Source organism: Lipomyces chichibuensis (assembly GCF_038497645.1).
Source record: "Lipomyces chichibuensis strain CBS 12929 unplaced genomic scaffold V1513scaffold_5, whole genome shotgun sequence".
NCBI lineage: Eukaryota > Fungi > Ascomycota > Lipomycetes > Lipomycetales > Lipomycetaceae > Lipomyces > Lipomyces chichibuensis.
This window is the reverse complement of record NW_027117457.1, coordinates 288,513-303,320: the sequence shown is the minus strand read 5'-3', so window position 1 is coordinate 303,320 and position 14,808 is coordinate 288,513. Positions and strand designations below refer to the sequence as shown.

The 14,808-nt window shown below is 46.9% G+C and overlaps 5 protein-coding genes and 1 non-coding gene across 6 annotated transcripts; 3 read left to right on the top strand and 3 right to left on the bottom strand.

Annotated features, from left to right (window-relative positions):
• Positions 1-166: 166 nt before the first annotated feature.
• Positions 167-1,780, bottom strand: V1513DRAFT_462667 (uncharacterized protein). Its single transcript, XM_066899944.1, has 4 exons — positions 1,448-1,780; positions 1,084-1,380; positions 673-1,031; positions 167-607 (listed from the first exon to the last, which is right to left on the bottom strand). Exons 1-4 carry the CDS (start codon positions 1,645-1,647, stop codon positions 441-443), a joined length of 1,023 nt encoding a protein of 340 aa, XP_066755328.1. The 5' UTR covers positions 1,648-1,780; the 3' UTR covers positions 167-440.
• A 1,319-nt stretch (positions 1,781-3,099) lies between these two features.
• On the top strand, positions 3,100-5,177 carry V1513DRAFT_438996 (major facilitator superfamily domain-containing protein). The gene is made up of 3 exons (XM_066897142.1): positions 3,100-3,588; positions 3,638-3,869; positions 3,924-5,177. The coding sequence occupies exons 1-3, from the start codon at positions 3,374-3,376 to the stop codon at positions 4,971-4,973; spliced, it is 1,497 nt and encodes a 498-aa protein (XP_066755327.1). The 5' UTR covers positions 3,100-3,373; the 3' UTR covers positions 4,974-5,177.
• A 285-nt stretch (positions 5,178-5,462) lies between these two features.
• V1513DRAFT_t22 lies at positions 5,463-5,535 on the top strand. The gene has a single exon. It is a non-coding gene; the product is annotated as a tRNA-Thr (tRNA).
• Positions 5,536-5,976: 441 nt separating this feature from the next.
• On the bottom strand, positions 5,977-6,624 carry V1513DRAFT_423492 (uncharacterized protein; the record flags this gene model as incomplete). The annotated part of the gene is made up of 1 exon (XM_066896037.1): positions 5,977-6,624. The coding sequence occupies one exon, from the start codon at positions 6,622-6,624 to the stop codon at positions 5,977-5,979; it is 648 nt and encodes a 215-aa protein (XP_066755326.1).
• Positions 6,625-8,388: 1,764 nt separating this feature from the next.
• Positions 8,389-9,491, bottom strand: V1513DRAFT_438989 (uncharacterized protein; the record flags this gene model as incomplete). Its single annotated transcript, XM_066897141.1, has 3 exons — positions 9,046-9,491; positions 8,605-8,988; positions 8,389-8,519 (listed from the first exon to the last, which is right to left on the bottom strand). Coding segments are annotated over exons 1-3 (606 nt in total), but the record flags the coding sequence as incomplete, so codon positions are not given.
• Positions 9,492-12,580: 3,089 nt separating this feature from the next.
• V1513DRAFT_456990 (uncharacterized protein) lies at positions 12,581-14,176 on the top strand (the record flags this gene model as incomplete). The annotated part of the gene is made up of 1 exon (XM_066899604.1): positions 12,581-14,176. The coding sequence occupies one exon, from the start codon at positions 12,581-12,583 to the stop codon at positions 14,174-14,176; it is 1,596 nt and encodes a 531-aa protein (XP_066755324.1).
• Between the last annotated feature and the right edge of the window lie 632 nt (positions 14,177-14,808).

Below are 14,808 nucleotides of genomic sequence, written 5' to 3'. Positions count from 1 at the left end.
GGTTCTTGAAGCCAGGAATTGTATTTAAAATCGTGGCTGATATTTTTGTTGAGAAATATGTTCAATTACTTGACTTCATTTTAATTTTTAATTTTTTTGGTAATGCAAAAAGTTTGATTTCTCTGATGCGCGCTTGCAAATGTGCTTCGGATATAGGTTTTTGGGGCAACTGTGTCACCGCAGATGGCGGTTATTTATACTTAAAAATTAAGTGTTTGATGTTGGTACATGCTTGCGACATAAGTTGCATACATTCTTTTATATTTCGTTATCATCGGGTGATATGCGGCCTTGGATCTATAATAGCCATGGTCCACTCAAACACAGTTGCGGTCCAGCGAATCGTGGTGGTCATACCACTGCTTGATAGAGCCTCATGACGCTCGTGCTCGTCGTATTCACGTCGAGTATATGGCGATATCAATGTAGAAAATCCGCCTCTATTGCTCGTTGATATATGGAATGCCAGTCAGCTTGAGCGCACGGTCGCTCAAGACCGGCTCCTTCAATGGGCGTTCACGGCGATACGGATCGAGCTGGCCGTTTCGCATAGGATGATTGTCGCTGACGAACTGGACGTCAGGCCAGTGACTGGTGGATAGGCGGTCTAGATGGCAAAAAAATTAGTTCTCACTTCTGTGCAAGCAGATTCGCATTACCAAAAAAACTCACTCTCAAACACTGTCTTCTTCCGCTTCAAATCCTCCTGCGTGGCATCGGCAACTGGCATATAGCAAACATACACCACCAATCTGTGGTTATCACCCTCAGGCGACATGTTATAATGTGGAGTACGCGAGTCCCACAAGAGTAAATCACCGGGGTCGGCATCGAGCTGGACCCATTCACACCCGTGTTCTTCGAGCCATTTTATGCCCTCGTCTGTAAACATGTAGTACTCCGTGCTAAACACCTCGACAGCCTTGCTTTCGCTTTTGAAATGTCTGTGGAATTCGTCCGAGAGTTTGTGTGCACCTTTGCAAACCACAAGACCGCCGTCTTGCGGACCATTCGGGAGAAGATTGACGAGACTATGTTATAATTAGGTCACTAAGACTCAAGGGTACATAGTAGCGAACCCACCCCTGCAGACACCTAAATCCAGGTTTTTTCGGATCCTGATCTTGATGCGGCCACGGCGTATTAGGAGGCACATCCGTACGATGCGGAAGGCCGATGTTGATAGCATCGAACGACACAATCAGGTCCCCAGTCCCCCAAATGCGCTCAAACGCACCGACGACACCGGGCTCAGAGCGAATTTTCCAAACAAAGTCTTCATGCGAGACGCCGTAGTCATTGCAGATACCTTTGTTGCCGATAACGGGAAGGTGATCCTTGTTGAATGTGCTTGGATCGTTGCGGTCGAAGCCCAGGTTACTACAACCAAACAGGTTAATTTCTGAACACTCCCAGACGAGCAATTAAGTTCGGGGAAAGTACTCACAATGACTCTAGCCATTGGTACACAGCTTCTACATATTCCGCTGAATGTTCTCTAGAAACTGCGCCCTTGACAATACAGTATCCATCACGAATCAGATCCCGGAACCAATCCTCCAACTCAACATCAGGCATGTCAACCAACTCCCGAATCGAGATCGGAACAGTCCGATGGTCAGTCTCAACCACCGTAGTCGTACTCATTCTGGCTACTTATGAATAATGATGTTGTAGCTATTGTACGTTGTTTGGCAAACGGTATTGTAAAACGATGAGACCGCGGTTGCCACTGTCATGACCGGTTGCCATTGCCGCATTCGGACCCTGGGGGGCCCCATCCCGTGATAGCTTAGTGCCTGACTCATGGGTTAGGGGAAACATGTCAGAACCCTGAAACGCGATCATGGCTTGCACCTTACAAAGCACTTAAATTCTGCGCAATTGTTTTGTTACCAATAACTAGGCGAAAGGTTACGGATTGGCTACATATGCCCCTTGAGATGCTATGGTGCGCTGGTAATATTGCATTAGAATAGTTTCATTGCCCAGGGGTCTGCTGTGGCGAATCCGAGGGCCGAGTAGACCTAATCCTATTGTTTTGGGTTTTCTGGCCCGTGCGTTACAAAACCTCCGAAATCGGCGGAGAATTAATCGTCGTCTGACTAGATATCAAATAATGATAAGATCACTGATAAGAATTCTAGACCATGTCCACAAATATTGCACCACTCGCAATAAATTCCTCATGTAATTCATCAATGCAGATTTGCAAATGTTTTTGCAGCTAAGAAAAACAAATTCGGGAGAAACAGTGGCGTCGGTGGCTTTTAATGACTTGATTAGTTCGGCTCGGCCGCGGGCCACCGGCCGTGCCGCTTTGTTAGTCCCGTCTTGGATTAGTTCCGAAACTCGGTTCTCATATCTCCGAAAGATAATGATGCCGGGACGATGAGGCAGGCGACTAATATTGCGGGGCTGGTGTACAGTCAGAGGTCGTAATATATGTAAAATGTGGTTGCTATGATAGGAGGAGCAATTACGATTCGACAAAAATTCATTAAGCTAGATCCTTATCGTCAACTCTCGGGCAGTTTGAGCTACATATTTCAATATCAATAAACTACGGTGCAAATGTGGAATTTGACCACGAGATCGAATTGCAGAAATGTGGGAGGGCGACGGCGGCCGGGAGCAAGGGTGAGAATTTATTCGCTTCGAGGAAGGCAGTTAGACAGAAGTAGTCGTTTCTCACAACGTCATTGCACTTGGCGGGCGTAGCCAATTAATAAAAATGGAGCGCAGTAACTGAGTCGCTTTGAGCGCGGGCCTTAATATTATTTTATCCGTCTCGTTGTAGCTCCACCATAAGACCCACCTTCCGTAATTGCAATCTAGTCGTGCTATAACACTCTAATTTGAAAAGCAGTTGTCATACGACTTCCATGCCAGTCATTGAATATATTGAATTTCTTTTCGCGTAGCACTATACGGTGAATAGATCATTGAGCTAAAAAAGTTGCCCGCGAATAGTACATAAGGGATTGTGGCACGGCCCCTAAGGCGCTAGGCTTATCTCGTGCTAGGTTTAACGTCGCCGACGCCTTCGCCGCCGCGCTCTCATCTTAGAGAAATTATCTTGACGTTGTTCTTCCATACAAGACACTAAACGTTCCATGCGGCAACACGCCACATGCCATGCCATCATCTACTCTCAGCGCTACAGCAAACTTTCACGCTATCAGAGTTTAGTTGGGCGGTAGCAGTTTAGTTGGGCGGTAGCCTGATAGCCGATGGCTGGCCCTGCTAAGATGATTTAAATGAGTGCACTGTCGTCCCCTGTCTCGACAGCAAGGAGCTCAACGCGCGCACTCGAGCCTCTACCATTACTCGTCACAGCCTAGATACTTAGCCACAAACCCTTGTTTGCCCAATGGACCCCGAAAAATCTGTCTCCTCCTCGAGTTCCATGGAGAAGAATGAGGTCGAGCCGGTTGCTGTCGATACCGCTGTCGGCTCAGTCGGCATCCCGCTCGAGTCTGTCACGACCAAGACTATTGGCGTCATCGACCCGGTAATCGAAAAGGCAATTTGTCGTCGTCTCGACATGCATGTGCTTCCCTTACTGGCTATGATGTATCTCTTTAAGTAAGACCTTCCAATCCTACGTCCTACCTGTGAATGCTAACCTATGTAGTTCGCTCGACAAGAGCAATATTGGTAACGCCGAGACCGACGGCATGAACAAGGACTTGCACTTTGTTAGCAACCAGTACAACATCCTCCTCTCCGTATTCTATGTTCCATACGTCGTGTTTGCTTTCCCTATTGCTATGATTGGCAAACGGTTGGGTGCCGCGAACGTGTTGCCGGTTCTCATGTTTGGATTCGGAGTCATGTCACTCCTGGCTGCCGCATGTACCAGCTGGGTATTATGCCTTGTTGATTGAATTATTTGAAATTGGGATGCTAATCCGGAGCAGGGCGGGCTAATGGCTGTGCGTTGGTTCCTTGGCACCTTTGAAGGCGCGTTCTTTCCTCTTGTCATTTATTACCTGACCACTTTCTACCGTCGTGGTGAGCTTGCTCGTCGCCTTGCAATTTTCTACGCCGCATCCAATATTGCTTCTGCTTTCTCCGGTCTGCTCGCCTTTGGTGTCTTCCATATTCGGCACGGCGCACTCAAAGGCTGGCGCTACCTCTTCCTCATCGAAGGCGCGGCGACTGTCGTTATGTCGACTCTCGCATTTTGGTTCCTCCCACGCGATATTACCCGGTGCAAATTCTTGACTCCGGAGCAACGTGAAATCGGATTTCTACGCATCCAGCGCGACTCTTCCTCCGTTGTCAATGAAGAGCTCGACGTCAAGAAAGCTCTCAAAGTCTTCTCGCATCCTGTCGCAGTCATCTGGGTCTTGATTGAGATGTGCCTCGGCGTCCCGCTCCAGTCTGTCTCGCTCTTCCTTCCCCAGATCGTTGGCAGACTAGGTTACTCCACCGTAAAAACAAACCTTTACACTGTCGCGCCGAATATCTGCGGCGCAGCCGTGCTTCTTATTCTCGCGTTTTCATCCGACTTCACCCGTTTCCGCTTCCCTTTCATCGCAACCGGTTTTGCATTCCCTGTCATCGGCTTCATCATATACGCCTCTATCGACGTCCTCCATTCCATACATGTTGCCTACTTTGCGTGCTTTCTCATGACAGCCGGCACCGCGGCACCGTCGGTCCTTCTCTCAACATGGTACAACAACAATACACCTGCCGAATCCCGCCGCGCAGCATTAACAGCCGTCGGAGTCCCTATGGCCAACGTAATGGGTCTCGTCTCGTCAAACATCTTCCTTAGCAAAGACGCGCCCTCGTACATCCCAGCTCTTGGCACGACCGCTGCGTTCGGCGGTGTTGGACTGGTTTTGACTCTCTGTCTCGGATTCTGGATGATTGCCGATAATAAGCGAAGGGATGAACAGCAGGGCGTTAAATTGCGCGTCCAGGATGTCTCGACCGAGATTCTGAGCGAGGCATCCTAGCTATAGATGGTTTTTGTGATTTTGTTCGAAGATTTTTTTTTGTTCGTTTTCGGAATCAAATTTAGACTTAGTTTGGGATTGTATAATTGAGATCGTGTTGGCATGAATTGCGGGACACATCGGAAAGTATTGAAATAAGACACTGAAATATGCATTACCTGAGACCCCACTTTCTTGAGCCCTTGAGAAGTCCAACTGCTGTCCTACAGGACCCTATTCGGGCTAGAAGTTGGCTAGATATGATAACATGCGAATTATATTCGTCGAATATTCTTATTCGGAATAATGTATTCCATGGTGAGTCACACAAAAAAAGAACCAGCCCTATCAATATTATCTAAGAAATGTTGTACGTCGACAATAAGCGAATGCCTTTTTAGTGACAGAAAGGTTTTAGTTACACATCACTGCAAATTGAAAACTATTACCCGGAGTTACCAGGTCCTGTGGCAGACTGGGGCGTGTTTTTATCACTTGCTTTTGAGTTAAGCCTTGATGGCCAAGTTGGTAAGGCGCAGCACTAGTAATGCTGAGATCATCGGTTCGAATCCGTTTCAAGGCAAAAGTTTTTTTTAATCGGCTAGTTTGATCAGTTTTTGGCAAGCGTCAATAAAATGACATACAACCACGGTGGTGCATTGTTGTAAGGGCTGCAAAAACATCTAAAAAGATCTTCGTTTACTGCAACTGCGAACTATTCCGATGATCCACTTGCCGCTCACAACGCGCAAAAGGGGGGTCTATACAGGCTCATAATTCCTTTCAATATATTCTCATAGATTCTCGCTAAGAGATCTATACATATGCGAGCAGAGGCATTCGTTTTCCGGGGCGAATAAAATCCGGATTTGGTGGCCGTTTAATACAAGAGATGATCTTATTATACAGTATACTGACTATAGGGAAAAGCGAGCAGCTATTAACGTGATAGTCAGCCTCTGGCTGCCTGATTTGCTGGTTTCAGCTGCCACATCGCACCGAACTCCCTAATAACATCGTGATCTCATTGGTAATTATGCAAATTATAATTGCCATCGTCCACAGCACCGCCCGGACCTCCGAATCCGCCCTGATCTGCACCAGGGAAACCTCCTGTCCCGCGAAACTCCCCTGGACCGCCTGGACTGACGAAACCTTCTGGGCCACCAAATTCGCCTGGAAAGCCTGGACTAAGAAAACCATTAGGACCGCTGGGGTCACCGTAATTGGAGTAGTATTCTGGAGGTGACCCATCGAACTGAGGACCACCATATTGCGGGAAATTTTCTGGAGGTGGCCCATTGAACTGAGGACTACCGAATGCATCACTCTGGAGATCGCGTCCACCATGTTCGCTGTGAGATCCATGATGTTCTCGACGACCGTGATGTTGATGGTTGTGCGAGAACTTCTCGTCCAGCATGTGTGTGATTGTCGCGCCGGCTGCCGCACCTACTAGTCCGCCGAGCACGCCATGGCCGGCATGCTTGCCCATCTTGTGACCGATGAAACCACCCGCGACGGCACCGAGCAGGTTAGTGCCGAGACCGCGGTCGCCATCCTCGACTTGCTGATTCTGGTCATAGAGCACCTGTTGAGGGTGATACGGCTGGTTGTTGTCGCCATCGTAAGGCTGGTTGTTTGGGCCTCCATAGTAAACTTTGTTCGACATTGTGACTTTTAGCAATGTAGAGTGTGGTAGTCGCAATAGTGGAGAACAGGAAAGGAAGGGATCAGGAGTATCAGTGGAATATTTATATATATGCAGTAGACTCAAGGGGAACTCGAATGCTAGAGAGTCCAGACAAATCGGGAGCATCAGCCCCGGTCAATTCTGATGCTAGTTGTTAACCTTTGCCTCTCCAGGGCCACACTTTGCCTGTTTGGGCAATAATGATACCGTATATGCTTAGTTTATCGGCAGCTACTCGTCACCATGCGTCTACACACAGGGACATAATGTTAAGTATCCTGCATACTGCGCCGCAACCTTCACACAGCCACGACATAACTAGCCTTGGCCGGCTTACTGCCTGCGCCCCGCGCCGCAGCAACTGCTGGTGACGAGATAATTCCCTGGGCAGTTGGCACCGACGACAATATTGTCGGGCAGCCAACTACTGCTCATATGATCTAAAAAGCATTAGAATCCGCATACGCTCAGCCTTTATCGAGTATATATCCGTACCCCAAGTTTGTCCCTCCCCGCGTTGAATAATCTCTCAACTAAGACGGAAGAGTGCTGGAATTGCTAAGTAATACCTGGCAGCCGCAGCCAGCGAGGCCCCCAGTCGCGTAGCCAATTCGGATCTTCCATGTCATTTGCCTCAACGCGGACGCTGTTAAAACACCGATCAATGTCAGATGGTTGAGGGTTCAGGTTTTTATAGGATTAAGAAAAATTCCCAAGGCAAGTTCAGGAGACCACTGGAGGAGGAAGCTGTTGATCCACCTGGAAGCTAGATAGCTATTACCTAATTAGACAAGTTTCTAGCTTATTTTATTGCGAATAACATATAATTATTCGTATTCGCATGCCTTCATCTTGCATATATTATAACCGAATATTGCTGAAATTTGCGAATATTCGTATTCGCAACAGTCATAAATACCGATGCGATATCGTCAATTGGCGATAAAATGGGCGATAATCATTTCTACACTCTGATAGCCGGTATAAGCTGGTACTTGACATTCATGCATAATTTGTTTGTTCATTAGCGCCATTTTTTTTACGTTTTCTCACAAAATAGCATTATACCTCAAGCGGATTGGCATGCCGCCATGCTAGATCCGACAATCAAATCAAGTTAAATAAATATACAGCACAGCTTGCTTGATTCACCATTCATAAAATATCGGTCGTTTACTTGACTTATGCGTGCCAGTGATACCTGTTCGGCAAGCGAGTGGACCGTCCCAGCGATATCGGCTCCTTTTAATTCAAATGCATAAAACGTCGCAACCATGTCCCAATCTGATGAAAATTAAGAAAAAAGTTTTTTGCGACTTTGGCCATGCACACGAAGCAAATAAGCACATTGAGCGGCAAGATTACCTTACCGAGTGATGCTAGACATTCCATGATACTTGGTTGGGGATTTTTTTCTTCATGGGAATTCGTTACAGTACTACTCCCGGCCCAGCACGCAAGCACCTAATGACGATCAGCTCCGTGTGTTTCTTTGGCCGGTGAGTTTGGGAGATTAAAATAGCAAGCTCCAATTTATGCTTCGGTGCGTGCAGTGGCAACTTTGTTGCTCAAATAGGAATCCATTAATATTAGCGAATCAGCAAGTAGGCAGCACCGGATTCCCAAAAAATCGCTTATTTTAAATCCAATCACCGTACCTAGACGCTCATGTGCCCGTCCATCTTTAATCAGCCACTAAAATAGCATGAACGTGAGTAGACAGCCTACAGAATTGCAACTTACGATGCGAACAAGATCCTTCATGCCAACGCGCCAAATTTCAATGAAAGTGTCAATCAATTTCCCAAACCATACGTGATTGCGCCATTCAACGGGACCGTAGAAGCCTGGTTCTAAGTTCTTTTGCCAGCTGACTTGCGGATATGCTGTTCATTCTTCCCTCCTCTAGATCGACATCTTCGATGCCCTCCTCCTATGCAGTATGAGGATTTTTGAAACTTGGCTTGAAGCATATCAATACCGCAGTTTTTGCATTCATACCTTTCATCCACATGTTCTTAGCACGACAGAGTGTAGCATAATGTTCAGAGTGTTCGGCCTCGATGACAACCTGCAGGACAAGTCCAGCATTGTCGTCATCATAGAAGAATGAGCCGTCAGGGTCTTTGGAACTGTTAGTGTACTTTCGGTGAGTGCTTTTCATGGCGGTAGATTCAGTAATCGCAATCCTGTCATGTACTTGGGGCCAGTAATTTGCGATGTATTCACGCACGCCTGTACTGACTGAGCTATACTCGTGAGCTGCAATTTCATGGAGAGCTCTTTGCATAGTAATCACAGTCGCTACCCTGAACAAATCTGTTGTATGACTAGTGTGGATGCCTACATCGTCAAACTGTCAGCTGCTCTCTGGAGACAGGAGACTATATATGCTAATACCTCTGATCCTCGCAAATATGCATCTCCTCCTTAAACTTGGACCACCACCTTTTCTGCAGTTTCGAGTACATAGAATAAGACAAGTAAACATCTAATCGCAGTTCTGGAGTATTGTACTTCAGCAAGTGAAGTGCCTTGGCATAGTTCGATCTCTCATTTCTTGTGTTTCCGTAGAGAAACAATAATTGCAACGTCAGGCAGACAGGATTAAAAAATTTTTGGAACATCGCAGCGTATAATTCCCGGAAGTCATCCAGTCAAGGTCATAGATCAGATAAAAAAGTGCGCCGCGGTGTCACTATATGAAACTGCCATCTGAAATAATGAAATACACGATCCCAGGAGGCTGTACAACAGCAAAAGAAAAAAAAAAGAAATCAAAGAACAATATTAACGGGGACAGAGGGTTGACGGCGCACACCGGGCCAGAAACAAAGTGTCGAGGAAGAGGACGGAGACACTATTGTCTTGAAACATCGGCTAAAGCATGCCCCGCAAGCCCTGAAATATATATATATATGTCACCTTGCTAAATAACGGTATATATTGCGCTTTTAGCGGTAGGAGCGATCCACTCACTGGGACGATCCACTAGTTATTTCACATAGCATTCACATTAAGGTACTAAGATGTAAACGAATTTCGGCCACTGCCAACATCAGCTTTTTGACCAAACATTATCGCGTCAATCTCCATCTTCGTCAACTTTTGACCTGGCCAGGCATGGCTTCCTTCTTGACAGCATATTTCTTGAATTTGTCGCGATCCTGGCGTCAAAGTTGGAATCGCCGCGATTTACGACAACGGTCGTTCTCGGGAAACTCCACTGTTTGGGTGTAGTCGCTGAGGGGAACCCCCATAAGCGGGGAATAAGTGAATACGGCGACACCAAGTTTTTCACAGGCTTCGAAAAGTCCGTTCCACGGGGCCACGTTCTCGAAGGGTGAACACTCAATTTGCACAACCGCGTTGGAAGGAAAACGCTACGACAGCTCCGTTGACAAGGTCTGCCATTGCGCCGACAGTCATTCAATCCGCGTGACCTTTGAACGTGCGATCGAGCTCGAGAGACTTGACGAGAATAGCGACGGCGGTTTTGTCGCAGAGTTTTGATTCGTAGTACGCGGAAACTGTGAGAGGTCCTGAAGTTCAGGTTGATATCGCACCATAGCGCCGAAGCCGATGGCAGCTCACCTGTCGACCGTCCTTGCCGAATTGCGTAGTAAAGAAGAAGCGTAATTAATTGTAGAGATAAGAGCCAATTGAGCCGTGACAAGAGCGCTTCGGGAAAGTAGTTATGTCTCTGCGGTGCTCATTGGGCCGGCTAATTCCCGCAGTTAAAGTATCGGCTCGAGCGTACCAACATACCGTTTGCTAAACATCGAGTCCGCGGTGGTCCTTTCATAGTCGGATGCGGCCGCTATTGGCTGTTATGAATGACACGCCATGTGTATTAGACTATCTGCAAGTGGCACGATTACGTTGGGCTTGGTATATGATTTCATTTTATTTTTTAATGACAAATTTTCCCATTGCTGAATGGTCTTCAAACAAGACTGATTTATAGCTCATATAACCACATAAGTTTAGCTACTTAAGGCATGTCCAGAGGAAATCTGAGCCAACGCAAAATTATTCATCCCCAACTGCGCGTTATCTGGCCAATTAGGCGCAGCGTGACGCGTCAGTGAGACAAGTATTGCGCGTCTGATTCGCGGATAACGCGAGGTCCCGTGACACTCTATCAACGAAACGTTCAAAAAAGCTTAGCTCCTACCCGCTTTCGTCACTAGTGCACGTACCGCGCATTTCGCTTTGGTGTTCGGATCTGCCGCGAACTGTGGCCTTATCAATTGCTGACAGTGACTTCCTCAAAATGCAGATTGGAAAGTTCCTGATAATATCGATTGTAAGATCGCTGGGGTTCATGCATGGTTTCTTAGGCGAGAGCAGCTAGGAGTTGGTGGTTAATCATCACTTGAGCAACTGTCTTTTGCTCAAGTGCCAAATTGGCAGTTTGGAATCCTCGGCACCAGATATATCAATAAGTAAATGCTGCTTCCGGCATACCTGACGTTGGCAACGAATGAAAGTTAGGCTAGACGTTGAATTGGCGACACACGACCATAGGAGGCCTCTGGTGGCATAACGTCGCTCCTAGTTCGTCGCTTTACAGCGTCAGGCTGGCATAGAGTGCGACGCGAATAACAATACAGATACACAAATTCGACAATTATATTTGGATTCTAGTCATTACGTCGATAAAGCTACTTATCAGGAACGTATCCGGTTGCCTCATGATTGACATCAGGGATACACGGGTCTTGCGTGCTAATACGGACAAGGCTCTCGAGCTGCCGAGTAACTGCGAGACGAATATGAGAAGATGACTATTCGCGATGATCTTTAATGCAATACCCAGATGCAATGCAGTAGGTAATGTCCAATATTGTCACGAAGATGCTAAACCCGGGTCGAATGGAAATTGCTACGATGGAAGACCCCGATGCAGATCCAAATAATAAGTCTGCAGCTGTGGACCTAATGAGTCCCTGCCGCATCTCCTTGTGCAATACGCAAGTCTTGATTGGATAGCATTACTTGTCATGCAAAATGTGTCATCTTGTGCTGATGCTGACGATCGTGTGATTATGCATCGCAGCCATCCTTGCGTCTATTACGAAAATTCCGCTGGAAAGCGAAAAGATTGCCATGAGCGTAATATCTCTGGTAACTCTATTGTACATGCTTCCAATCAAGCAAATTTTTCAACGGTGGAGCTACTCATCGCGAACGGCCAACGTGGCCAATACAGCTGACAAAACGATGACTCTTAGACTTACTGCGACGTAAGCCACCGCATTAGTCTTGCATCTATACACAGCTTATGCGCCAGCTGGAATCCGAAGACGCGTAATTCTGTGCAAAACTATTACAGACTCAGTTCGCTATCCATCATTCGAGTGCAAATGACTAATATCTCGACTTAATCTATCGCTGTGCACGTTATCGTTCTGGAGCCGAGTTATCTACAAGATACGCCTTCGGGTTGGGACGCATAATAACTTCAACTGCCCCCAGGTAGGTGTGCCATAGAGTGCTCGGGTACGCCTGATTGGCTTTGCACAAGGCCGCTGTGCCTTGGTATAAGTGCACATGACCGGGTCCGCGTTCCGGGTCAATCTCTGAGCCGCTTACAGCACGTCGGAGCACGAAATGGAATTTATTCTGGGGCATATTAAGTACGCCCTAACCCAGAAATAGCTAAATATTTGCGCTCAATGCTATGGTTTAGGGATTTTGTAGGTGCGATCAGGTCCATGTGAAATCCCCTTCTACTATGCGTCTGGCATTGTTGTGCTTTTTTGCAGGCTTCATAATGAACCTTCGTCCTTGCCTCATGCACATCATCTCTAGCGGCCAATTAAGCACAGTACGTTCTTTACGATCTCCGTGCTTGCCACCCACGATCGGTCGACCGTTAAACCAGAATTATTTCAGACTGCATTTTTACTATTTGCTTGACTTGTTTGCGATGGGAAGTTCGGCTAGCAGACAGGCGCCCGCACCGGCTGAGCCGGAGCCGGAGCCTGAACCGACATCACCACAACAAACTGAGGACTCTGCAATCACGTCGCCGGAAGAGGCAACTCCAGTACCATCACAACCACCACCTAAAGCTAAGCAAAGACGGTCATCGCTACCGCAGAAAACGAAAATAAAGGTGTCTCCGAAATTGAAGACGACAAAAGCAGTAAAGAAAAGGAAACAGGAGAATGAATTACCTGAGATTGCCGTCGAGCCGGATGTTGAGACGATGGATGGCACGACGGAGTCTAAGACGCCGAAGAAGTGGACTCACACGCCTTCTAAGAAAAAGGCAGTCGCTGCCTCCGCCACTGTTACAGTGAAGAAGGAAGAGCAGCAGCCAATGAAACCGGATCGAACGCTGTCGGTGGCCGAGCCAAAAAAGAGTCCACTATCGACCAAGCGTCCGCGAACCAAATATGTCAAACCACACCGGAAGGAGAAGAGTCCGCCAGAATCTTCACCAGTAAAGGCTTCAGATGGACATATTTCCCCTGCCACTCCCTTGCTACAGAAGAGATCAAAGAGGTCCTTGGCTAAGAAGTCGACTAAAGAAGCTGCTACTAAAGCTGCAGCTTCCCCGCTTACAGCTGCGGTATCACCGTTGGTCAGCGTCGGACCATCACATCCTATAGGTACTGTCAGAATCCAACAGGTTGATGCTGGAATTGCAACGAATCATGCTCCGCCTATAACGCCAGTTTCAGATCATTACAATCCCACTATAAGGCCAGTCAGGCGGGCCCCAAGGAAGCCCTCACCGGTCGTGCCGTCCCCTCCGTTTGCTCCACCGCAGTTTGTGCCACAACACGTCGTGCCTTCTCAACCTCAGCTTCCACCACCGCCACATCCAACTCCGGGCCCTCCGTTTCCTGCTGCCACTGCTCATGTTTCTCCTCTGATTTCGACATTGCCGATTACAGACCAGATTTCTGTGTCACCAAATAAGCGTCGACGGGCGCTGTTTGAAAATCCAGTTCCTAAAGCCCCACCAAAACCTGAAGATCAGCCGTATTTTGTCACCAAAAGTCCAGTTCCAGTGGTTGCTGGTCACTCATCATTGCATGTAAATGGCCAGTCGATACTTTCCGATCCACCACCGGCGATAATAGTTAATGATGCAAATATTCCTGAAGGTCACGGCTACGAATACAATTTTACGTGCCGCTGTGGGCACCGGTTTGCCACTAAGGGCAATATAAATCGACATCTAAAAACGTTAAGATATGACGAGGAACATATGAAATATGTGCATCCTGAGAGCGAAGTGTTCATCCACATCTTCCCGCGCGTTCGTTTGAAGAAGACTGAATATGAAGCGATAAAGGCGAAGAAACAGGCGGAGGTTGAGGCGACAGCAGTGCTAGCAGCGATGAGGAAAGATAGAATTGAAGAATCGGTCACGGTTAAACAACTGTCTGAGGAAGCTGAGCAGAGGCCGACGAATAAACGCAAATATGCAGATTTCGTTGGTGATATGGCGTCGTCCGCAAGTACAAAAAGAAAAAAATCTCGCGTAGCTGTTGGTAATATGAATGTTTAAGAGAGGTGTCAATCGTTTATAATTTGCGAGTACGAGATAGTGAAGGTATGCAAAATATTGGCGTCTTATTTCACGCTTATTCTGGAATTTGTTTGATCTCTATTGATCGGTGTATACTAATGTTACTTTCTATGTTGAATGGATGTCTGTCGTTTGTAGGATAGTGGTTAGGAATATATTAATTATTAAAATCACGGTTATTCTCTTGATAAAATTTACTTTATTTCCACTGAAAGCATGCGGTGTAGGAAGGATGTCATTCAATTCGCGATAACAGGCGAGTGAGGGTGTTGTATCCGCAACTTAAAATGAAGCAACATTAAGGAGCGCGTTGGGTAAGGTGACAAGACCATTTAGCGTTAGGTTAGACAATCTTCGAACGTTATGTTCCTATGCGTGTTGCTGACATTTCCACCTTTGTCGGCCATATTCTTCCTGTGGCCATCCTTCTAATCCTTTTGCGTTATCGAGAGGATAAGATCACCAAGTCCGCCACTTTAAAAAGCGTCTTTTTATAGACAATTGCCGATCTCGAGCACCACTGCTTTACAAATATATTATATGATGATAGTGTTACAGATATGACAATGGATCAAAGTTTCCTAGAAGTAAATATAAAGCGCTACAAGCAA